Source organism: Salvelinus fontinalis, chromosome 21, assembly GCF_029448725.1.
Source record: "Salvelinus fontinalis isolate EN_2023a chromosome 21, ASM2944872v1, whole genome shotgun sequence".
Taxonomy (NCBI): domain Eukaryota; kingdom Metazoa; phylum Chordata; class Actinopteri; order Salmoniformes; family Salmonidae; genus Salvelinus; species Salvelinus fontinalis.
This window is the reverse complement of record NC_074685.1, coordinates 3,026,326-3,050,240: the sequence shown is the minus strand read 5'-3', so window position 1 is coordinate 3,050,240 and position 23,915 is coordinate 3,026,326. Positions and strand designations below refer to the sequence as shown.

At 47.6% G+C, this 23,915-nt stretch overlaps 1 protein-coding gene across 3 annotated transcripts in view; it reads right to left on the bottom strand.

The window, feature by feature from the left end:
- Positions 1-23,915, bottom strand: part of LOC129818054 (SKI family transcriptional corepressor 2-like) — a 40,291-nt gene that overhangs the window by 1,169 nt on the left and 15,207 nt on the right. For 2 of the 3 annotated variants that reach the window (XM_055873589.1, XM_055873588.1), the window contains exons 5-7: positions 21,894-22,058; positions 19,213-19,280; positions 3,785-3,844 (exon numbers count right to left, since the gene is read on the bottom strand). In XM_055873589.1, coding sequence (XP_055729564.1) covers positions 3,788-3,844; positions 19,213-19,280; positions 21,894-22,058 — 290 coding nt within the window. In that variant the 3' untranslated portion in view covers positions 3,785-3,787. The remainder of the gene's footprint in view (positions 1-3,784; positions 3,845-19,212; positions 19,281-21,893; positions 22,059-23,915) is intronic. The other variant, XM_055873590.1, reaches the window with a different exon arrangement.

The window sequence follows — 23,915 nt, the reverse complement described above, 5'->3', positions numbered from 1 at the left end:
AATATTAGATCGAGCAATGTCAAAGTGGCATTGACTAAAATACAGTAGAATATAATACAGTATATACATATGAGATGAGTAAAGATTATTTAAACAATATTTAACCATTATTAAAGGGACTAGTGTTCCGTTATTAAAGTGGCCAGTGATTCCAAGTCTATGCATACAGGGAAGCAGCCTCTACGGTAGATATACAGTAATTTGTGCTCATCTTAATCAAGGGTGTTAATCTTTCAGACTGTGTGCATTCAGAAACTATTCACACCCTTTGACTTCTTCCACATGTTGTTGTGTTACAGCATGATTTTAAAATGCAATTTAATTTAAAATATATATTTTTTGTCCCTGGCCTACAGATTGCAAACTTTGAGTTATGTTTTTCAAAATGTTTACAAATTAATTAAACATTAAAAGCTGAAATGTCGAGTCAATAAGTATTCAACCCCTTTGTTAAGGCAAGCCTAAATAAGTTCAGGAGTAAAAATGTCCTTAACTTCTTTGGTATAGGGGGCAGCATTTTCACCTTTGGATGAATTTCGTGCCCATAGGGAACTGCCTCCTACTCTGTCCCACATACTAATATATGCATATTATTATTACTATTGGATAGCAAACACTCTGAAGTTTCTAAAACTGTTTGAATGATGTATGTGAGTATAACAGAACTCATATGGCAGGCAAAAACCTTAGAAAAAATCCAAACAGGAAGTGAAAAATCTGAGAGTGGTCCTTGTTAAAGTCATCGCCTATACAATTCCCTGTAATATATGGATCTGTTTGCACTTCATACGCCTTCCACTAGATGTCAACAGTCAGTAGAACGTGGAATGAAGCTTATGCTGTGTTGTGGGACCGGATGGGAGGGGAATGAGTCAGTGGTCTGGCAGAGTGCCAGTTCTTGGGCGCGCGCTTTCCTCATTATATCGTCTTGCGTTCCATTACTTATAGAGACTGAAAATAATTCTCCGGTTGGAACCTTATTGGATATAAATGATAACAATATCCTGAAGATTGATTTTCTACTTACTTTGACCAGTTTATTCGACCTGGAATATAACTTTTTGAAGTTTTCGTCCGACTTTTGCCTGCATCTGCGCGAGCGTTTGGACACGTGCACTACACATGCTTGTAAAATTAGCTAATTGGACATAAGTAATGGACATTATCGAACAAAACAACGATTTATTGTGGAACTAGGATTCCTGGCACTGCATTCTGATGAAGATAATCAAAGGTAAGGGAATATTTATGATGTAATTTCGTATTTCTGTTGACTCCAACATGGCGGAGAAATGTTGTTACTATCTGAGCGCCGTCTCAGATTATTGCATGGCGTGCTTTTTACGTAAAGTTTTTTTTAAATCTGACACAGCGGTTGCATTAGGAACAAGTGTTTCTTTAATTATATGTAAAACATGTATCTTTCATCAAAGTTTATGATGAGTATTTCTGTTATTTGACGTGGCTCTCTGTAATTACTCCGGATATTTTGGAGGCATTTCTGAACATGGCGCCAATGTAAACCGAGATCTGTGGATATAAATATGCACATTATCGAACAAAACATAAATGTATCGTGTAACATGATGTCATATGAGTGTCATCTGATGAAGATGTTCAAAGGTTAGTGATTAATTTTATCTCTATTTCTGGTTTTTGTTACTACTATCTATTGCTGGGAAAATGGCTATGTTTTTCTGTGGCTATGTACTGAGCTAACATAATTGTTTGGTGTGCGTTCCCCGTAAATCCTTTTTGAAATCAGACATGTTGGCTGGATTCACAACATGTGTAGCTTTAATTTGGTGTCTTTCATGTGTGATTTCATGAAAGATAGATTTTTATAGTAAAATATCTGAATTTGGCGCGCTACATTTTTTCTGGATTTTGGCCAAGTGGGACGCTACCGTCCTAGAAAGCAAGTAAAATAATATGTTGGACTCAATAATAGTGTTTAATATGATTTCCTGAATGACTACCACATCTCTGTACCCCACACATACAATTATCTGTCAGGTCCCTCAATCGAGCAGTGAATTTCAAACACAGATTCAACCACAAAGACCAGGGAGATTTTCCAATGCCTCACAAAGAAGGGCACCTATTGGTAGATGGGTAAAAATACGAAAAGCATTGAATATCCATTTGAGCATGGTGAAGTTATTATTTACACTTTGATAGTGTATCAATACACCCAGTCACTACAAAGATGCAGGCACACGCTTTTTCAGTTCTGCCCACAAATTTTCCATAGGATTGAGGTCAGGGTTTTGTAATGGCCACTCCAATACCTTGAATTTGTTGTCCTTAAGCCATTTTGCAACGACTTTGGGAGTTTGCTTGGAGTCAATGTCCATTTGGAAAACCCATTTGCGACCAAGTTTTAACTTCCTGACTGATGTCTTGAGATGTTTCTTCAATATATCCACATAATAGTCCTTCCTCATGACGCCATCTATTTTGTGAAGTGCACCAGTCCCTCCTCCAGCAAAGCACCCCCACAACATGATGCTGCAACCCCCATGATTCACGGTTGGGATGGTGTTCTTCGGCTTGCAAGCCTACCGCTTTCTCCTCCAAACATAACGATGGTCATTATGGCCAAACAGTTCTATTTTTCTTTCATCAGACCAGAGGACATTTCTCCAAAAAGTACGATCTTTGTCCGCCTGTGCAGTTGCAAACCGTAGTCTGGCTTTTTTATGGCAGTTTTGGAGCAGTGGCTTCTTCTTTGCTGAGCGGCCTTTCAGGTTATGTCGATATAGGACTCGTTTTACTGTGGATATAGATACTTTAGTACCTGTTGCCTCCAGCATCTTCACAAGGTCCTTTGCTGTTGTTCTTGGATTGATTTGCACTTTTTGCACAAAAGTACATTCATCTCTAGGACAAAACGGGGTCTCCTTCCTGAGCGGTATGACGGCTGCGTGGTCCCATGGTGTTTATACTTGCGTACCATTGTTTGTACAGATGAACGTGGTACCTTCAGGCGTTTGGAAATTGTGTCCAAGGATGAACCAGACTTGTGGAGGTCTACAATTTTTTCTGAGGTCTTGGCTGATTTCTTTTGATTTTCCCATGATGTCAAGCAAAGAGGCACTGTTTGAAGGTAAGCCTTGAAATACATCCACAGGTACACCTCTAATTGACTCAAATGATTTAAATTAGCCTATCAGAAGCTTCTAAAGCCATGACATCATTTTCTGTAATTTTCCAAGTTGTTTAAAGGCTCAGTCAACTTAGTGTATTTAAACTTCTAACCCACTGGAATTGTGATAATCTGTCTGTAAACACTTGTTGGAAAAATTACTTGTGTCATGCACAAAGTAGATGTCCCAACTGACTTGCCAAAACTATAGTTTGTTAACAAGAAATGTGTGGAGTGGTTGAAAAATGAATTTTTAATGACTACAACCTAAGTGTATGTAAACGTCCGACTTTAACTGTATATATATATATATATATATATATTTATATAGCTGAGTTTTTTAATATATCCTAAATTTAGAACCTTGTTCATTATGATTTATATTTTAACTATGCTTTTCTCTGGGCTATTGTAGTAAAGGCCAAATTCAATATTCTTTTAAAAGAATTTGTATATATATTATTTTATACTTATGGGTCCTAAAATTCTAAATCAAATAGCAAAATGATCCTTAGTATGACCATCTAAAAAACAAGTCCACTTCAGCATAGAACCCCTCCCCCCTGTTTTAACAACATCTTTTCCATTGCCTTCACTAAACACTGAATGTTCTACAACCATTAAGAAGGTACTCACAATTTAGCTCTTTTTGTTAAGATGTGATGTGATCTTTTCTTTCCGGATGATGTTTGGCATCTGAAGAACAAGGCGAAGCAGTAACATTAGTCCAGTGTATTTCAGTGTAGATACACCTTGTTATGCAGTCATTGACATTTAATTTGCGCATTTGATTTGCAAACAAATATAAATGGATTGTTCTGAACCTCCCCTCACTCTCGGGTTAGATACTCAAAAAACCTCATACTTAAGGGTGTTCAGATCTATCATTACAGACTGTAAACTATAGACAGATCCATCAACTCCTCCTCTGAATCAGACACATCATTACAGACTGTAAACTATAGACAGATCCATCATCTCCTCCTCTGAATCAGACACATCATTACAGACTGTAAACTATAGACAGATCCATCATCTCCTCCACCTGACCTCCACAACCACCCGACCTCCACAACCACCCGACCTCCACAACCACCCGACCTCCACAACCACCCGACCTCCACAACCACCCGACCTCCACAACCACCCGACCTCCACAACCACCCGACCTCCACAACCACCCGACCACAACAACCACCCGACCTCCACAACCACCCGACCTCCACAACCACCCGACCTCCACAACCACCCGACCTCCACAACCACCCGACCTCCACAACCACCCGACCTCCACAACCACCCGACCTCCACAACCACCCGACCTCCACAACCACCCGACCTCAACAACCACCCGACCTCCACAACCACCCGACCTCCACAACCACCCGACCTCCACAACCACCCGACCTCCACAACCACCCGACCTCCACAACCACCCGACCTCCACAACCACCCGACCTCAACCCAATCGAGATGGTTTGGGATGAGTTGGACCACAGAGTGAAGGAAAAGCAGCGCTCAGAATGCTCCTTCAAGACTGTTGGAAAATCATACCAGGTGAAGCTGGTTGAGAGAATGCCAAGAGTGTGCAAAGCTGTCATCAAGGCAAAGAGTGGCTACTTTGAAGAATCTCAAATATAAACTATTTTTTTCATTTGTTTAACACTTTTTTGGTTACTACATGATTCCATATGTGTTATTTCATAGTTTTGATGTCTTCACTATTATTCTACAATGTAGAAAATAGAAGAAGAAAAATACTTAAATGAGTAGGTGTGTCCAAACATTTGACTGGTACTGTGTAACTGGCAAGCAGAAGCAGAGTGTAACTGATGCCCATAAATTCAACTGTTCAACTCATTGACTACTGCTACAAATGAACTTCCCAGCCTTGAAAGGCATGTCAGATGCATGTTTGAAATATGTTTTAAACACAATGAATTGCAGGATGGTACAATCAGAAAAGTATTCATCACAATAGGATTATTCAGAATAGGCTTGATCAGAATAGGATTGATCAGAATAGGAGTAATCAGAATTGGATTGATCAGAATAGGATTGATCAGAATAGGATTGATCAGAATAGGATTGATCAGAATAGGATTGATCCGAATAGGATTATTGATATATTGAATTGTTTTCATCTAATAACATAGTATTATAAGTATGATCATATAATAACTATATCATATTTTGATAGTCAATACTATACTACCAAGTTAAAAAAAACGAATAATCACAAAACAGCAGGTCCTAGCATTTTACTCCGCACTGTCAGACAGTGTAGTAGGGGTTAGGGTCAGACAGTGTAACAGTGTAGTAGGGGTTAGGGTCAGACAGTGTAGTAGGGGTTAGGGTCAGACAGTGTAGTAGGGGTTAGGGTCAGACAGTGTAGTAGGGGTTAGGGTCAGACAGTGTAGTAGGGGTTAGGGTCAGACAGTGTAGTAGGGGTTAGGGTCAGACAGTGTAGTAGGGGTTAGGGTCAGACAGTGTAGTAGGGGTTAGGGTTAGACAGTGTAGTAGGGGTTGGGGTTAGACAGTTTAGTAGGGGTTAGGGTCAGACAGTGTAGTAGGGGTCAGGGTCAGACAGTGTAGTAGGGGTTAGGGTCAGACAGTGTAGTAGGGGTTAGGGTCAGACAGTGTAGTAGGGGTTAGGGTCAGACAGTGTAGTAGGGGTTAGGGTCAGACAGTGTAGTAGGGGTTAGGGTCAGACAGTGTAGTAGGGGTTAGGGTCAGACAGTGTAGTAGGGGTTAGGGTCAGACAGTGTAGTAGGGGTTAGGGTCAGACAGTGTAGTAGGGGTTAGGGTCAGACAGTGTAGTAGGGGTTAGGGTCAGACAGTGTAGTAGGGTTAGGGTCAGACAGTGTAGTAGGGGTTAGGGTCAGACAGTGTAGTAGGGGTTAGGGTCAGACAGTGTAACAGTGTAGTAGGGGTTAGGGTCAGACAGTGTAGTAGGGGTTAGGGTCAGACAGTGTAGTAGGGGTTAGGGTCAGACAGTGTAGTAGGGGTTAGGGTCAGACAGTGTAGTAGGGGTTAGGGTCAGACAGTGTAGTAGGGGTTAGGGTCAGACAGTGTAGTAGGGGTTAGGGTCAGACAGTGTAGTAGGGGTTAGGGTCAGACAGTGTAACAGTGTAGTAGGGGTTAGGGTCAGACAGTGTAGTAGGGGTTAGGGTCAGACAGTGTAGTAGGGGTTAGGGTCAGACAGTGTAGTAGGGGTTAGGGTCAGACAGTGTAGTAGGGGTTAGGGTCAGACAGTGTAGTAGGGGTTAGGGTCAGACAGTGTAGTAGGGGTTAGGGTCAGACAGTGTAGTAGGGGTTAGGGTTAGACAGTGTAGTAGGGGTTGGGGTTAGACAGTTTAGTAGGGGTTAGGGTCAGACAGTGTAGTAGGGGTCAGGGTCAGACAGTGTAGTAGGGGTTAGGGTCAGACAGTGTAGTAGGGGTTAGGGTCAGACAGTGTAGTAGGGGTTAGGGTCAGACAGTGTAGTAGGGGTTAGGGTCAGACAGTGTAGTAGGGGTTAGGGTCAGACAGTGTAGTAGGGGTTAGGGTCAGACAGTGTAGTAGGGGTTAGGGTCAGACAGTGTAGTAGGGGTTAGGGTCAGACAGTGTAGTAGGGGTTAGGGTCAGACAGTGTAGTAGGGGTTAGGGTCAGACAGTGTAGTAGGGTTAGGGTCAGACAGTGTAGTAGGGGTTAGGGTCAGACAGTGTAGTAGGGGTTAGGGTCAGACAGTGTAACAGTGTAGTAGGGGTTAGGGTCAGACAGTGTAGTAGGGGTTAGGGTCAGACAGTGTAGTAGGGGTTAGGGTCAGACAGTGTAGTAGGGGTTAGGGTCAGACAGTGTAGTAGGGGTTAGGGTCAGACAGTGTAGTAGGGGTTAGGGTCAGACAGTGTAGTAGGGGTTAGGGTCAGACAGTGTAGTAGGGGTTAGGGTCAGACAGTGTAGTAGGGGTTAGGGTCAGACAGTGTAGTGGGGGTTAGGGTCAGACAGTGTAGTAGGGGTTAGGGTCAGACAGTGTAGTAGGGGTTAGGGTCAGACAGTGTAGTAGGGGTTAGGGTCAGACAGTGTAGTAAGGGTTAGGGTCTGACAGTGTAGTAGGGGTTAGGGTCAGACAGTGTAGTAGGGGTTAGGGTCAGACAGTGTAGTAGTGGTTAGGGTCAGACAGTATAGTAGGGGTTACGGTCAGACAGTGTAGTAGGGGTTAGGGTCAGACAGTGTAGTAGGGGTTAGGGTCAGACAGTGTAGTAGGGGTTAGGGTCAGACAGTGTAGTAGGGTTAGGGTCAGACAGTGTAGTAGGGGTTAGGGTCTGACAGTGTAGTAGGGGTTAGGGTCAGCCAGTGTAACAGTGTAGTAGGGGTTAGGGTCAGACAGTGTAGTAAGGGGTTAGGGTCAGACAGTGTAGTAGGGGTTAGGGTCTGACAGTGTAGTAGGGGTTAGGGTCAGACAGTGTAGTAGGGGTTAGGGTCAGACAGTGTAGTAGGGGTTAGGGTCTGACAGTGTAGTAAGGGGTTAGGGTCAGACAGTGTAGTAAGGGGTTAGGGTCAGACAGTGTAGTAGGGGTTAGGGTCTGACAGTGTAGTAGGGGTTAGGGTCAGCCAGTGTAACAGTGTAGTAGGGGTTAGGGTCAGACAGTGTAGTAGGGGTTAGGGTCAGACAGTGTAGTAGGGGTTAGGGTCAGACAGTGTAGTAGGGGTTAGGGTCAGACAGTGTAGTAGGGGTTAGGGTCAGACAGTGTAGTAGGGTTAGGGTCAGACAGTGTAGTAGGGGTTAGGGTCAGACAGTGTAGTAGGGGTTAGGGTCAGACAGTGTAGTAGGGGTTAGGGTCAGACAGTGTAGTAGGGGTTAGGGTCAGACAGTGTAGTAGGGGTTAGGGTCAGACAGTGTAGTAGGGGTTAGGGTCAGACAGTGTAGTAGGGGTTAGGGTCAGACAGTGTAGTAGGGGTTAGGGTCAGACAGTGTAGTAGGGGTTAGGGTCAGACAGTGTAGTAGGGGTTAGGGTCAGACAGTGTAGTAGGGGTTAGGGTCAGACAGTGTAACAGTGTAGTAGGGGTTAGGGTCAGACAGTGTAGTAGGGGATAGTGTCAGACAGTGTAGTAGGGATTAGGGTCAGACAGTGTAGTAGGGGTTAGGGTCAGACAGTGTAGTAGGGGTTAGGGTCAGACAGTGTAGTAGGGGTTAGGGTCAGACAGTGTAGTAGGGGTTAGGGTTAGACAGTGTAGTAGGGGTTAGGGTCAGACAGTGTAACAGTGTAGTAGGGGTTAGGATCAGACAGTGTAGTAGGGGTTAGGGTCAGACAGTGTAGTAGGGGTTAGTGTCAGACAGTGTGGTAGGGGTTAGGGTCAGACAGTGTAGTAGGGGTTAGGGTCAGACAGTGTAGTAGGGGTTAGGGTCAGACAGTGTAACAGTGTAGTAGGGGTTAGGGTCAGACAGTGTAGTAGGGGTTAGGGTCAGATAGTGTAGTAGGGGTTAGGGTCAGACAGTGTAGTAGGGGTTAGGGTCAGACAGTGTAGTAGGGGTTAGGGTTAGACAGTGTAGTAGGGGTTAGGGTCAGACAGTGTAACAGTGTAGTAGGGGTTAGGATCAGACAGTGTAGTAGGGGTTAGGGTCAGACAGTGTAGTAGGGGTTAGGGTCAGACAGTGTAGTAAGGGTTAGGGTCAGACAGTGTAGTAGGGGTTGGGGTCAGACAGTGTAGTAGGGGTTAGAGTCAGACAGTGTAGTAGGGGTTAGGGTCAGACAGTGTAGTAGGGGTTAGGGTCAGACAGTGTAACAGTGTAGTAGGGGTTAGAGTCAGACAGTGTAGTAGGGGTTAGAGTCAGACAGTGTAGTAGGGGTTAGGGTCAGACAGTGTAACAGTGTAGTAGGGGTTACGGTCAGATAGTGTAGTAGGGGTTAGGGTCAGACAGTGTAGTAGGGGTTAGGGTCAGACAGTGTAGTAGGGGTTAGGGTCAGACAGTGTAGTAGGGGTTAGGGTCAGACAGTGTAGTAGGGGTTAGGGTCAGCCAGTGTAGTAGGGGTTAGGGTCAGACAGTGTAGTAGGGGTTAGGGTCAGACAGTGTAGTAGGGTTTAGGGTCAGACAGTGTAGTAGGGGTTAGGGTCAGACAGTGTATTAGGGGTTAGGGTCAGACAGTGTAGTAGGGGTTAGGGTCAGACAGTGTAACAGAGTAGTAGGGGTTAGGGTCAGACAGTGTAGTAGTGGTTAGGGTCAGACAGTGTAGTAGGGGTTAGGGTCAGACAGTGTAGTAGGGGTTAGGGTCAGACAGTGTAACAGTGTAGTAGGGGTTAGGGTCAGACAGTGTAGTAGGGGTTAGGGTCACACGGTGTAGTAGGGGTTAGGGTCAGACAGTGTAGTAGGGGTTAGGGTCAGACGGTGTAGTAGGGGTCAGGGTCAGACAGTGTAGTAGGGGTTAGGGTCAGACAGTGTAGTAGGGGTTAGGGTCAGACATGTAGTAGGGGTTAGGGTCAGACAGTGTAGTAGGGGTTAGGGTCAGACAGTGTAGTAGGGGTTAGGGTCAGCCAGTGTAGTAGGGGTTAGGGTCAGACAGTGTAGTAGGGGTTAGGGTCAGACAGTGTAGTAGGGGTTAGGGTCAGACAGTGTAACAGTGTAGTAGGGGTTAGGGTCAGACAGTGTAGTAGGGGTTAGGGTCAGACAGTGTAGTAGGGGTTAGGGTCAGACAGTGTAGTAGGGGTTAGGGTCAGACAGTGTAGTAGAGGTTAGGGTCAGACAGTGTAGTAGGGGTTAGGGTCAGACAGTGTAGTAGGGGTTAGGGTCAGACAGTGTAGTAGGGGTTAGGGTCAGACAGTGTAGTAGGGGTTAGGGTCAGACAGTGTAGTAGGGGTTAGGGTCAGACAGTGTAGTAGGGGTTAGGGTCAGACAGTGTAGTAGGGGTTAGGGTCAGACAGTGTAGTAGGGGTTAGGGTCAGACAGTGTAGTAGGAGTTAGGGTCAGACAGTGTAGTAGGGGTTAGGGTTAGACAGTGTAGTAGGGGTTAGGGTCAGACAGTGTAGTAGGGGTTAGGGTCACACAGTGTAACAGTGTAGTAGGGGTTAGGGTCAGACAGTGTAGTAGGGGTTAGGGTCAGACAGTATAGTAGGGGTTAGGGTCAGACAGTGTAACAGTGTAGTAGGGGTTAGGGTCAGACAGTGTAGTAGGGGTTAGGGTCAGACAGTGTAGTAGGGGTTAGGGTCAGACAGTGTAGTAGGGGTTAGGGTCAGACAGTGTAGTAGGGGTTAGGGTCAGACAGTGTAGTAGGGGTTAGGGTCAGACAGTGTAGTAGTGGTTAGGGTCAGACAGTGTAGTAGGGGTTAGGGTCAGACAGTGTAGTAGGGGTTAGGGTCAGACAGTGTAGTAGGGGTTAGGGTCAGACAGTGTAGTAGGGGTTAGGGTCAGACAGTGTAGTAGGGGTTAGGGTCAGACAGTGTAGTAGGGGTTAGGGTCAGACAATGTAGTAGGGGTTAGGGTCAGACAGTGTAGTAGTGGTTAGGGTCAGACAGTGTAGTAGAGGTTAGGGTCACACAGTGTAGTAGGGGTTAGGGTCAGACAGTGTAGTAGGGGTTAGGGTCAGACAGTGTAACAGTGTAGTAGGGGTTAGGGTCAGACAGTGTAGTAGGGGTTAGGGTCAGCCAGTGTAGTAGGGGTTAGGGTCAGACAGTGTAGTAGGGGTTAGGGTCAGACAGTGTAGTAGGGTTTAGGGTCAGACAGTGTAGTAGGGGTTAGGGTCAGACAGTGTAACAGTGTAGTAGGGGTTAGGGTCAGACAGTGTAGTAGGGGTTAGGGTCAGACAGTGTAGTAGGGGTTAGGGTCAGACAGTGTAGTAGGGGTTAGGGTCAGACAGTGTAGTAGGGGTTAGGGTCAGACAGTGTAGTAGGGGTTAGGGTCAGACAGTGTAGTAGGGGTTAGGGTCAGACAGTGTAGTAGGGGTTAGGGTCAGACAGTGTAGTAGGGGTTAGGGTCAGACAGTGTAGTAGGGGTTAGGGTCAGACAGTGTAGTAGGGGTTAGGGTCAGACAGTGTAGTAGGGGTTAGGGTCAGACAGTGTAGTAAGGGTTAGGGTCTGACAGTGTAGTAGGGGTTAGGGTCAGACAGTGTAGTAGGGGTTAGGGTCAGACAGTGTAGTAGTGGTTAGGGTCAGACAGTCTAGTAGGGGTTAGGGTCAGACAGTGTAGTAGGGGTTAGGGTCAGACAGTGTAGTAGGGTTAGGGTCAGACAGTGTAACAGTGTAGTAGGGGTTAGGGTCAGACAGTTTAGTAGGGGTTAGGGTCAGACAGTGTAGTAGGGGTTAGGGTCAGACAGTGTAGTAGGGGTTAGGGTCAGCCAGTGTAGTAGGGGTTAGGGTCAGACAGTGTAGTAGGGGTTAGGGTCAGACAGTGTAGTAGGGGTTAGGGTCAGACAGTGTAGTAGGGGTTAGGGTCAGACAGTGTAGTAGGGGTTAGGGTCAGACAGTGTAGTAGGGGTTAGGGTCAGACAATGTAGTAGGGGTTAGGGTCAGACAGTGTAGTAGGGGTTAGGGTCAGACAGTGTAGTAGGGGTTAGGCTCAGACAGTGTAGTAGGGGTTAGGGTCAGACAGTGTAGTAGGGGTTAGGGTCAGACAGTGTAGTAGGGGTTAGGGTCAGACAGTGTAGTAGGGGTTAGGGTCAGACAGTGTAGTAGGGGTTAGGGTCAGACAGTGTAGTAGGGGTTAGGGTCAGACAGTGTAGTAGGGGTTAGGGTCAGACAGTGTAGTAGGGGTTAGGGTCAGACAGTGTAGTAGGGGTTAGGGTCAGACAGTGTAGTAGGGGTTAGGGTCAGACAGTGTAGTAGGGGTTAGGGTCAGACAGTGTAGTAGGGGTTAGGGTCAGACAGTGTAGTAGGGGTTAGGGTCAGACTGTGTAGTAGGGGTTAGGGTCAGACAGTGTAGTAGGGGTTAGGGTCAGACAGTGTAGTAGGGGTTAGGGTCAGACAGTGTAGTAGGGGTTAGGGTCAGACAGTGTAGTAGGGGTTAGGGTTAGACAGTGTAGTAGGGGTTAGGGTCAGACAGTGTAACAGTGTAGTAGGGGTTAGGGTCAGACAGTGTAGTAGGGGTTAGGGTCAGACAGTGTAGTAGGGGTTAGGGTCAGACAGTGTAGTAGGGGTTAGGGTCAGACAGTGTAACAGTGTAGTAGGGGTTAGGGTCAGACAGTGTAGTAGGGGTTAGGGTCAGACAGTGTAGTAGGGGTTAGGGTCAGACAGTGTAGTAGGGGTTAGGGTCAGACAGTGTAGTAGGGGTTAGGGTCAGACAGTGTAGTAGGGTTTAGGGTCAGACAGTGTAGTAGGGGTTAGGGTCAGACAGTGTAGTAGGGGTTAGGGTCAGACAGTGTATTAGGGGTTAGGGTCAGACAGTGTAGTAGGGGTTAGGGTCAGACAGTGTAGTAGGGGTTAGGGTCAGACAGTGTAGTAGGGGTTAGGGTCAGACAGTGTAGTAGGGGTTAGGGTCAGACAGTGTAGTAGGGGTTAGGGTCAGACAGTGTAGTAGGGGTTAGGGTCAGACAGTGTAGTAGGGGTTAGGGTCAGACAGTGTAGTAGGGGTTAGGGTCAGACAGTGTAACAGTGTAGTAGGTGTTAGGGTCAGACAGTGTAGTAGTGGTTAGGGTCAGACAGTGTAGTAGGGGTTAGGGTCAGACAGTGTAACAGTGTAGTAGGGGTTAGGGTCAGACAGTGTAGTAGGGGTTAGGGTCACACAGTTTAGTAGGGGTTAGGGTCAGACAGTGTAGTAGGGGTTAGGGTCAGACAGTGTAGTAGGGGTTAGGGTCAGACAGTGTAGTAGGGGTTAGGGTCAGACAGTGTAGTAGGGGTTAGGGTCAGACAGTGTAGTAGGGGTTAGGGTCAGACAGTGTAACAGTGTAGTAGGGGTTAGGGTCAGACAGTGTAGTAGGGGTTAGGGTCAGACAGTGTAACAGTGTAGCAGGGGTTAGGGTCAGACAGTGTAGTAGGGGTTAGGGTCAGACAGTGTAGTAGGGGTTAGGGTCAGACAGTGAGGTAGGGGTTAGGGTCAGACAGTGTAGTAGGAGTTACGGTCAGACAGTGTAGTAGGGGTTAGGGTCAGACAGTGTAGTAGGGGTTAGGGTCAGACAGTGTAGTAGGGGTTAGGGTCAGACAGTGTAGTAGGGGTTAGGGTCAGACAGTGTAGTAGGGGTTAGGGTCAGACAGTGTAACAGTGTAGTAGGGGTTAGGGTCAGACAGTGTAGTAGGGGTTAGGGTCAGACAGTGTAACAGTGTAGTAGGGGTTAGGGTCAGACAGTGTAGTAGGGGTTAGGGTCAGACAGTGTAGTAGGGGTTAGGGTCAGACAGTGTAACAGTGTAGTAGGGGTTAGGGTCAGACAGTGTAGTAGGGGTTAGGGTCAGACAGTGTAGTAGGGGTTAGGGTCAGACAGTGTAGTAGGGGTTAGGGTCAGACAGTGTAGTAGGGGTTAGGGTCAGACAGTGTAGTAGGGGTTAGGGTCAGACAGTGTAGTAGGGGTTAGGGTCAGCCAGTGTAGTAGGGGTTAGGGTCAGACAGTGTAGTAGGGGTTAGGGTCAGACAGTGTAGTAGGGTTTAGGGTCAGACAGTGTAGTAGGGGTTAGGGTCAGACAGTGTATTAGGGGTTAGGGTCAGACAGTGTAGTAGGGGTTAGGGTCAGACAGTGTAACAGAGTAGTAGGGGTTAGGGTCAGACAGTGTAGTAGTGGTTAGGGTCAGACAGTGTAGTAGGGGTTAGGGTCAGACAGTGTAGTAGGGGTTAGGGTCAGACAGTGTAACAGTGTAGTAGGGGTTAGGGTCAGACAGTGTAGTAGGGGTTAGGGTCACACGGTGTAGTAGGGGTTAGGGTCAGACAGTGTAGTAGGGGTTAGGGTCAGACGGTGTAGTAGGGGTTAGGGTCAGACAGTGTAGTAGGGGTTAGGGTCAGACAGTGTAGTAGGGGTTAGGGTCAGACAGTGTAGTAGGGGTTAGGGTCAGACAGTGTAGTAGGGGTTAGGGTCAGACAGTGTAGTAGGGGTTAGGGTCAGCCAGTGTAGTAGGGGTTAGGGTCAGACAGTGTAGTAGGGGTTAGGGTCAGACAGTGTAGTAGGGGTTAGGGTCAGACAGTGTAGTAGGGGTTAGGGTCAGACAGTGAGGTAGGGGTTAGGGTCAGACAGTGTAGTAGGAGTTACGGTCAGACAGTGTAGTAGGGGTTAGGGTCAGACAGTGTAGTAGGGGTTAGGGTCAGACAGTGTAGTAGGGGTTAGGGTCAGACAGTGTAGTAGGGGTTAGGGTCAGACAGTGTAGTAGGGGTTAGGGTCAGACAGTGTAACAGTGTAGTAGGGGTTAGGGTCAGACAGTGTAGTAGGGGTTAGGGTCAGACAGTGTAACAGTGTAGTAGGGGTTAGGGTCAGACAGTGTAGTAGGGGTTAGGGTCAGACAGTGTAGTAGGGGTTAGGGTCAGACAGTGTAACAGTGTAGTAGGGGTTAGGGTCAGACAGTGTAGTAGGGGTTAGGGTCAGACAGTGTAGTAGGGGTTAGGGTCAGACAGTGTAGTAGGGGTTAGGGTCAGACAGTGTAGTAGGGGTTAGGGTCAGACAGTGTAGTAGGGGTTAGGGTCAGACAGTGTAGTAGGGGTTAGGGTCAGCCAGTGTAGTAGGGGTTAGGGTCAGACAGTGTAGTAGGGGTTAGGGTCAGACAGTGTAGTAGGGTTTAGGGTCAGACAGTGTAGTAGGGGTTAGGGTCAGACAGTGTATTAGGGGTTAGGGTCAGACAGTGTAGTAGGGGTTAGGGTCAGACAGTGTAACAGAGTAGTAGGGGTTAGGGTCAGACAATGTAGTAGTGGTTAGGGTCAGACAGTGTAGTAGGGGTTAGGGTCAGACAGTGTAGTAGGGGTTAGGGTCAGACAGTGTAACAGTGTAGTAGGGGTTAGGGTCAGACAGTGTAGTAGGGGTTAGGGTCACACGGTGTAGTAGGGGTTAGGGTCAGACAGTGTAGTAGGGGTTAGGGTCAGACGGTGTAGTAGGGGTTAGGGTCAGACAGTGTAGTAGGGGTTAGGGTCAGACAGTGTAGTAGGGGTTAGGGTCAGACAGTGTAGTAGGGGTTAGGGTCAGACAGTGTAGTAGGGGTTAGGGTCAGACAGTGTAGTAGGGGTTAGGGTCAGCCAGTGTAGTAGGGGTTAGGGTCAGACAGTGTAGTAGGGGTTAGGGTCAGACAGTGTAGTAGGGGTTAGGGTCAGACAGTGTAACAGTGTAGTAGGGGTTAGGGTCAGACAGTGTAGTAGGGGTTAGGGTCAGACAGTGTAGTAGGGGTTAGGGTCAGACAGTGTAGTAGGGGTTAGGGTCAGACAGTGTAGTAGAGGTTAGGGTCAGACAGTGTAGTAGGGGTTAGGGTCAGACAGTGTAGTAGGGATTAGGGTCAGACAGTGTAGTAGGGGTTAGGGTCAGACAGTGTAGTAGGGGTTAGGGTCAGACAGTGTAGTAGGGGTTAGGGTCAGACAGTGTAGTAGGGGTTAGGGTCAGACAGTGTAGTAGGGGTTAGGGTCAGACAGTGTAGTAGGAGTTAGGGTCAGACAGTGTAGTAGGGGTTAGGGTTAGACAGTGTAGTAGGGGTTAGGGTCAGACAGTGTAGTAGGGGTTAGGGTCACACAGTGTAACAGTGTAGTAGGGGTTAGGGTCAGACAGTGTAGTAGGGGTTAGGGTCAGACAGTATAGTAGGGGTTAGGGTCAGACAGTGTAACAGTGTAGTAGGGGTTAGGGTCAGACAGTGTAGTAGGGGTTAGGGTCAGACAGTGTAGTAGGGGTTAGGGTCAGACAGTGTAGTAGGGGTTAGGGTCAGACAGTGTAGTAGGGGTTAGGGTCAGACAGTGTAGTAGGGGTTAGGGTCAGACAGTGTAGTAGTGGTTAGGGTCAGACAGTGTAGTAGGGGTTAGGGTCAGACAGTGTAGTAGGGGTTAGGGTCAGACAGTGTAGTAGGGGTTAGGGTCAGACAGTGTAGTAGGGGTTAGGGTCAGACAGTGTAGTAGGGGTTAGGGTCAGACAGTGTAGTAGGGGTTAGGGTCAGACAGTGTAGTAGGGGTTAGGGTCAGACAGTGTAGTAGTGGTTAGGGTCAGACAGTGTAGTAGAGGTTAGGGTCACACAGTGTAGTAGGGGTTAGGGTCAGACAGTGTAGTAGGGGTTAGGGTCAGACAGTGTAACAGTGTAGTAGGGGTTAGGGTCAGACAGTGTAGTAGGGGTTAGGGTCAGCCAGTGTAGTAGGGGTTAGGGTCAGACAGTGTAGTAGGGGTTAGGGTCAGACAGTGTAGTAGGGTTTAGGGTCAGACAGTGTAGTAGGGGTTAGGGTCAGACAGTGTAACAGTGTAGTAGGGGTTAGGGTCAGACAGTGTAGTAGGGGTTAGGGTCAGACAGTGTAGTAGGGGTTAGGGTCAGACAGTGTAGTAGGGGTTAGGGTCAGACAGTGTAGTAGGGGTTAGGGTCAGACAGTGTAGTAGGGGTTAGGGTCAGACAGTGTAGTAGGGGTTAGGGTCAGACAGTGTAGTAGGGGTTAGGGTCAGACAGTGTAGTAGGGGTTAGGGTCAGACAGTGTAGTAGGGGTTAGGGTCAGACAGTGTAGTAGGGGTTAGGGTCAGACAGTGTAGTAGGGGTTAGGGTCAGACAGTGTAGTAAGGGTTAGGGTCTGACAGTGTAGTAGGGGTTAGGGTCAGACAGTGTAGTAGGGGTTAGGGTCAGACAGTGTAGTAGTGGTTAGGGTCAGACAGTCTAGTAGGGGTTAGGGTCAGACAGTGTAGTAGGGGTTAGGGTCTGACAGTGTAGTAGGGGTTAGGGTCAGCCAGTGTAACAGTGTAGTAGGGTTTAGGGTCAGACAGTGTAGTAGGGTTAGGGTCAGACAGTGTAACAGTGTAGTAGGGGTTAGGGTCAGACAGTTTAGTAGGGGTTAGGGTCAGACAGTGTAGTAGGGGTTAGGGTCAGACAGTGTAGTAGGGGTTAGGGTCAGACAGTGTAGTAGGGGTTAGGGTCAGCCAGTGTAGTAGGGGTTAGGGTCAGACAGTGTAGTAGGGGTTAGGGTCAGACAGTGTAGTAGGGGTTAGGGTCAGACAGTGTAGTAGGGGTTAGGGTCAGACAGTGTAGTAGGGGTTAGGGTCAGACAGTGTAGTAGGGGTTAGGGTCAGACAATGTAGTAGGGGTTAGGGTCAGACAGTGTAGTAGGGGTTAGGGTCAGACAGTGTAGTAGGGGTTAGGCTCAGACAGTGTAGTAGGGGTTAGGCTCAGACAGTGTAGTAGGGGTTAGGGTCAGACAGTGTAGTAGGGGTTAGGGTCAGACAGTGTAGTAGGGGTTAGGGTCAGACAGTGTAGTAGGGGTTAGGGTCAGACAGTGTAGTAGGGGTTAGGGTCAGACAGTGTAGTAGGGGTTAGGGTCAGACAGTGTAGTAGGGGTTAGGGTCAGACAGTGTAGTAGGGGTTAGGGTCAGACAGTGTAGTAGGGGTTAGGGTCAGACAGTGTAGTAGGGGTTAGGGTCAGACAGTGTAGTAGGGGTTAGGGTCAGACAGTGTAGTAGGGGTTAGGGTCAGACAGTGTAGTAGGGGTTAGGGTCAGACAGTGTAGTAGGGGTTAGGGTCAGACAGTGTAACAGTGTAGTAGGGGTTAGGGTCAGACAGTGTAGTAGGGGTTAGGGTCAGACAGTGTAGTAGGGGTTAGGGTCAGACAGTGTAGTAGGGGTTAGGGTCAGACAGTGTAACAGTGTAGTAGGGGTTAGGGTCAGACAGTGTAGTAGGGGTTAGGGTCAGACAGTGTAGTAGGGGTTAGGGTCAGACAGTGTAGTAGGGGTTAGGGTCAGACAGTGTAGTAGGGGTTAGGGTCAGACAGTGTAGTAGGGTTTAGGGTCAGACAGTGTAGTAGGGGTTAGGGTCAGACAGTGTAGTAGGGGTTAGGGTCAAACAGTGTATTAGGGGTTAGGGTCAGACAGTGTAGTAGGGGTTAGGGTCAGACAGTGTAGTAGGGGTTAGGGTCAGACAGTGTAGTAGGGGTTAGGGTCAGACAGTGTAGTAGGGGTTAGGGTCAGACAGTGTAGTAGGGGTTAGGGTCAGACAGTGTAGTAGGGGTTAGGGTCAGACAGTGTAGTAGGGGTTAGGGTCAGACAGTGTAACAGTGTAGTAGGTGTTAGGGTCAGACAGTGTAGTAGTGGTTAGGGTCAGACAGTGTAGTAGGGGTTAGGGTCAGACAGTGTAACAGTGTAGTAGGGGTTAGGGTCAGACAGTGTAGTAGGGGTTAGGGTCAGACAGTGTAGTAGGGGTTAGGGTCAGACAGTGTAGTAGGGGTTAGGGTCAGACAGTGTAGTAGGGGTTAGGGTCAGACAGTGTAGTAGGGGTTAGGGTCAGACAGTGTAGTAGGGGTTAGGGTCAGACAGTGTAGTAGGGGTTAGGGTCAGACAGTGTAACAGTGTAGTAGGGGTTAGGGTCAGACAGTGTAGTAGGGGTTAGGGTCAGACAGTGTAACAGTGTAGTAGGGGTTAGGGTCAGACAGTGTAGTAGGGGTTAGGGTCAGACAGTGTAGTAGGGGTTAGGGTCAGACAGTGAGGTAGGGGTTAGGGTCAGACAGTGTAGTAGGAGTTACGGTCAGACAGTGTAGTAGGGGTTAGGGTCAGACAGTGTAGTAGGGGTTAGGGTCAGACAGTGTAGTAGGGGTTAGGGTCAGACAGTGTAGTAGGGGTTAGGGTCAGACAGTGTAGTAGGGGTTAGGGTCAGACAGTGTAACAGTGTAGTAGGGGTTAGGGTCAGACAGTGTAGTAGGGGTTAGGGTCAGACAGTGTAACAGTGTAGTAGGGGTTAGGGTCAGACAGTGTAGTAGGGGTTAGGGTCAGACAGTGTAGTAGGGGTTAGGGTCAGACAGTGTAACAGTGTAGTAGGGGTTAGGGTCAGACAGTGTAGTAGGGGTTAGGGTCAGACAGTGTAGTAGGGGTTAGGGTCAGACAGTGTAGTAGGGGTTAGGGTCAGACAGTGTAGTAGGAGTTAGGGTCAGACAGAGTAGTAGGGGTTAGGGTCAGACAGAGTAGTAGGGGTTAGGGTCAGACAGAGTAGAATAAATGTCACATTATTGTATAGTAGTAGGTGATCTGACCATCTGTAGCTGCTGTACCATCTCCTCTCTGTACGATAGTTCTCGCTTCATCTGGTCCTGGAAATGATCTGGGATTCATAAAATAAGGTTAGGGTGTGAGGGGTTAGGGGTTAGGGGTTAGGGTGTGAGGGGTTAGGGGTTAGGGTGTGAGGGGTTAGGGTTAGGGTTAGGGTGTGAGGGGTTAGGGGTTAGGGTGTGAGGGGTTAGGGGTTAGGGTTAGGGTGTGAGGAGATAGGGGTTAGGATTAGTGTGTGAGGGGTTAGGGGTTAGGGTTAGGGTGTGCGGGGTTAGGGTTAGGGTGTGAGGGGTTAGGGTTAGGGTGTGAGGGGTTAGGGTGTGAGGGGTTAGGGTTAGGGTGTGAGGGGTTAGGGTTAGGGTGTGAGGGGTTAGGGTTAGGGTGTGAGGGGTTAGGGTGTGAGGGGTTAGGGTTAGGGTGTGAGGGGTTAGGGGTTAGGGTTAGGGTGTGGGGGGTTAGGATTAGGGTGTGAGGGGTTAGGGTTAGGGTGTGAGTGGTTAGGGGTTAGGGTGTGAGGGGTTAGGGGTTAGGGTGTGAGGGGTTAGGGTTAGGGTGTGAGGGGTTAGGGTTAGGGTGTAAGGGGTTAGGGTGTGAGGGGTTAGGGTTAGGGTGTGAGGGGTTAGGGTTAGGGTGTGAGGGATTAGGGGTTAGGGTTAGGGTGTGAGGAGATAGGGGTTAGGATTAGGGTGTGAGGGGTTAGGGGTAAGGGTTAGGGTATGAGGGGTTAGGGGTTATGGTTAGGGTGTGAGGGATTAGGGTTAGGGTGTGAGGGGTTAGGATTAGGGTGTGAGGGGTTAGGGTTAGGGTGTGAGGGGTTAGGGTTGGGGTGTGAGGGGTTAGGGTTAGGGTGTGAGGGGTTAGGGTTGGGGTGTGAGGGGTTAGGGTTAGGGTATGAGTGGTTAGGGGTTAGGGTGTGAGGGGTTAGGGTTAGGGTGTGAGGGGTTAGGGTTAGGGTGTAAGGGGTTAGGGTGTGAGGGGTTAGGGTTAGGGTGTGAGGGGTTAGGGTGTTAGGGGTTAGGGTTAGGATGTGAGGGGTTAGGGTCAGGGTGTGAGGGGTTAGGGTTAGGGTTAGGTGTTAGGGTCAGGGTGTGAGGGGTTAGGGTGTGAGGGGTTAATGTGGAGGGGTGGAGGGGTTAGGGTATGAGGGGTAAGGGTTAGGGTATGAGAGGTTAGGGTTAGGGTATGAGGAGTTAGGGTTAAGGTATGAGGGGTTAGGGTTAGGGTATGAGGGGTTAGGGTTAAGGAATGAGGGGTTAGGGTTATTGTATGAACTGTTAGGGTTAAGGAAAGAGGGGTTAGGGTATGAGAGTTCAGGGTATGAGGGTTAGGGTTAGGGTGTGAGGGGTTAGGGTTAAGGAATGAAGGGTTAGGGATAGGGTTTGAGGGGTTAGGGTATGAAGGGTTAGGGTATGAAGGGTTAGGGTATGAGGGGTTAGGGTGGAGGGGTTAGGGTATGAGGGGTTAGGGTATGAGGGGTTAGGGTGGAGGGGTGGAGGGGTGGAGGGGTTAGGGTATGAGGGGTAAGGGTTAGGGTATGAGAGGTTAGGGTTAGGGTATGAGGGGTTAGGGTTAAGGTATGAGGGGTTAGGGTTAGGGTATGAGGGGTTAGGGTTAAGGAATGAGGGGTTAGGGTTAGGGTATGAACTGTTAGGGTTAAGGAAAGAGGGGTTAGGGTATGAGAGTTCAGGGTATGAGGGTTAGGGGTAGGGTGTGAGGGGTTAGGGTGTGAGGGGTTAGGGTATGAAGGGTTAGGGTATGAGGGGTTAGGGTATGAAGGGTTAGGGTTAAGGAATGAAGGGTTAGGGATAGGGTTTGAGGGGTTAGGGTATGAAGGGTTAGGGATAGGGTTTGAGGGGTTAGGGTATGAAGGGTTAGGGTATGAGGGGTTAGGGTTAGGGTATGAAGGGTTAGGGTATGAAGGGTTAGGGTTAGGGTATGAAGGGTTAGGGTATGAAGGGTTAGGGTATAAGGGGTTAGGGTTAGGGTTAGGGTATGAAGGGTTAGGGTTAGGGTATGAAGGGTTAGGGTATGAAGGGTTAGGGTATAAGGGGTTAGGGTATGAGGGGTTAGGGTGTGAGGGGTTAGGCTATGAAGGGTTAGGTTATGAGGGGTTAGGGTGTGAGGGGTTAGGGTTAGGGTTAAGGTATGAAGGGTTAGGGTTAGGGTATGAAGGGTTAGGGTATGAAGGGTTAGGGTATAAGGGGTTAGGGTATGAGGGGTTAGGTTATGAGGGGTTAGGGTGTGAGGGGTTAGGTTATGAAAGGTTAGCGTTAGGGTGTGAGGGTTAGGGTGTGAGGTGTGAGGGGTTAGGGTGTGAGGGTTAGGGTGTGAGGGGTTAGGGTATGAAGGGTTAGAGCATGAAGTGTTAGAGTTAGAGGGGTTAGGGTATGAAGGGTTAGATTATGAAGTGTTAGAGTTCGAGGGGTTAGGGTGTGAGGGGTTAGGGTATGAAGGGTTAGAGCATGAAGGGTTAGTGTTAGAGGGGTTAGGGTGTGAGGGGTTAGGGTATGAAGGGTTAGAGCATGAAGTGTTAGAGTTAGAGGGGTTAGGGTGTGAGGGGTTAGGGTATGAAGGGTTAGAGCATGAAGTGTTAGAGTTAGAGGGGTTAGGGTGTAATGGGTTAGGGTATGAAGGGTTAGGGTTAGAGACAGAGAGGTAGCCTTACGGAACACAGGGAAGGGGGAGTTTCCCTTCAGAGCGTGGAACTCCTGTTCTAGTCGTCTTCGTAGATCGATCTGTTCCAACAGAACTTTCTGGAGTTCCTCTTTCTCCATGTTCTCAACATCCTCCTTTAGTGGCACGGGGGAACTTCCATCTTGAGTTTGATCCCCTGGAAAGGAGGAAAGGAAATACATTTTGAGTTTGAATCAAGCATTCAATGGGGCAGTGAGTTATATTATCCCTCTAATAATCTGTAGTCCTCTGATTGCAATGTAACCATTGGCCTGTAGGTGTCAGTCTAACTGCATATTTCCACCTGTCTTGAGCCTAGACGGGCTATGATTTTCTATTGCCCTGTCTACTGTGCTCTCAGAGAACTACTGTCATTTACATTCTCAATGGTCATTGCATTCCGTGTAGAACCACGTTTGTAAATGTTAAATGTCAAACTGCACTAATGATCTCACTATAATCGTGCCCACTATTCATTTGACTGAATATATCGATCAGACAATATGTGTTGCATTATGCTTTAAACCAATTAATAATCATGGAAAACGCTTGGTCATGTAAATAACTAATTAAACCACTTGGTGAATGTTTTAAATACTTTCCCTAAAATGCTTGAATTAGCATTCACTTGCAACAATATTTGTGTTATTCTGGTCCCTGTAAAACCTATTGTTCTGGCTGCAGTCCGTAGCGTCTGTAGCCGTGCAGCGTTTGTTAACACTGGATTTGTATTACTGTGGTGCTGTAACCATGATGAACATATTCTTATATCACTCTTCTACAATGTTAGAGTTGTTTCCATTATGGTCCTGATTTCTTCATCCATGAACCTGAAAATGTCTTGTGTTTGTATCTGAATTCTGACAATGTGGCAAATCAAATGGCTTAAATGAAGCGATCCAGCACATTTGTGTATATAATCTCCCCCTCGCTCTCTCCTTCTCTCTATGTATAATCTCCCCCTCTCTCCATCTCTCACTCTCTCTCTCTCTCTCCCTCTCTCTTTCCCTCTCTATATATAATCTATCCTTCTCTCTCTCTCTCTCCCTCTCTCTTTCCCTCTCTAGTCATTTCATGTCTTGCCTCCTTAAGCCTCCCAACACTTCCCTCATTTGGAACGGCCTGCTCTCGCTCTCTCGCTCCTCTCCTCTCTCTGTCTCATTTGACAAGCAAATCAGCAGACAGTGCCTCAGGATAACAACCTCGTTTGACAGTCAATTAACCGTGAATAGTCAAAGCCAAGGCAGTTTGCATTACATAAATGGAAAATTAGATTATTTTTCTCCCAAGAAACAGCCCTCTCCTTAAGACAGAGTCTGAGAGTCTTTGGAATCAGAACTTCTAATCACGTCGTCCATCGCCCAGGGAGACGTTTAGCAATCAGACAAAGGTGGTCTCATTTAATTTGTTTCGTGTAATTTTTTGAAATAAATTCTACATTATGTGAGGATATCATTATGGGCTACATAATAAGAATGTTGGCATAGATGTCATAAAACCCTTTTAATGTCTCTGTGACAGATATAAAAGGCAATAAGATGTGATCTTTGTAATGAAAGGTTTTGCCAAGGGAAAAGGCAATTATATGGGTTTGATATTGTTGAGATGGAGATTGTCACCTTCCCTGTGTTGAGCTGATTGTCTTGTTGAACTGTAATGGCTCCCTGTAGAACACATTCTAGAACTGTAATGGCCCCCTGTAGAACACATTCTAGAACTGTAATGGCCCCCTGTAGAACACATTCTACAAAACATTCTGGACCACATTGGAACACTGGAAACAGCCGATGTTCCGTTGCACAGTCTATCAGCTATTCCATCTATTTATGTATCTCTAGTAATCCCTAAGCCTACAGTATGGTCTGTGAGAGGAGAATGAGTCTACTGTTCTCCTTGTCTAGATAGATGTCCTATTATAATGATGGTTTTATCTGTCTTGATAAACCAGTTAGACAAGTTAGATATTACAGAGGAGGTTTATCTGTCTTGATTAAAAACTTCTTGTGAATAGGGG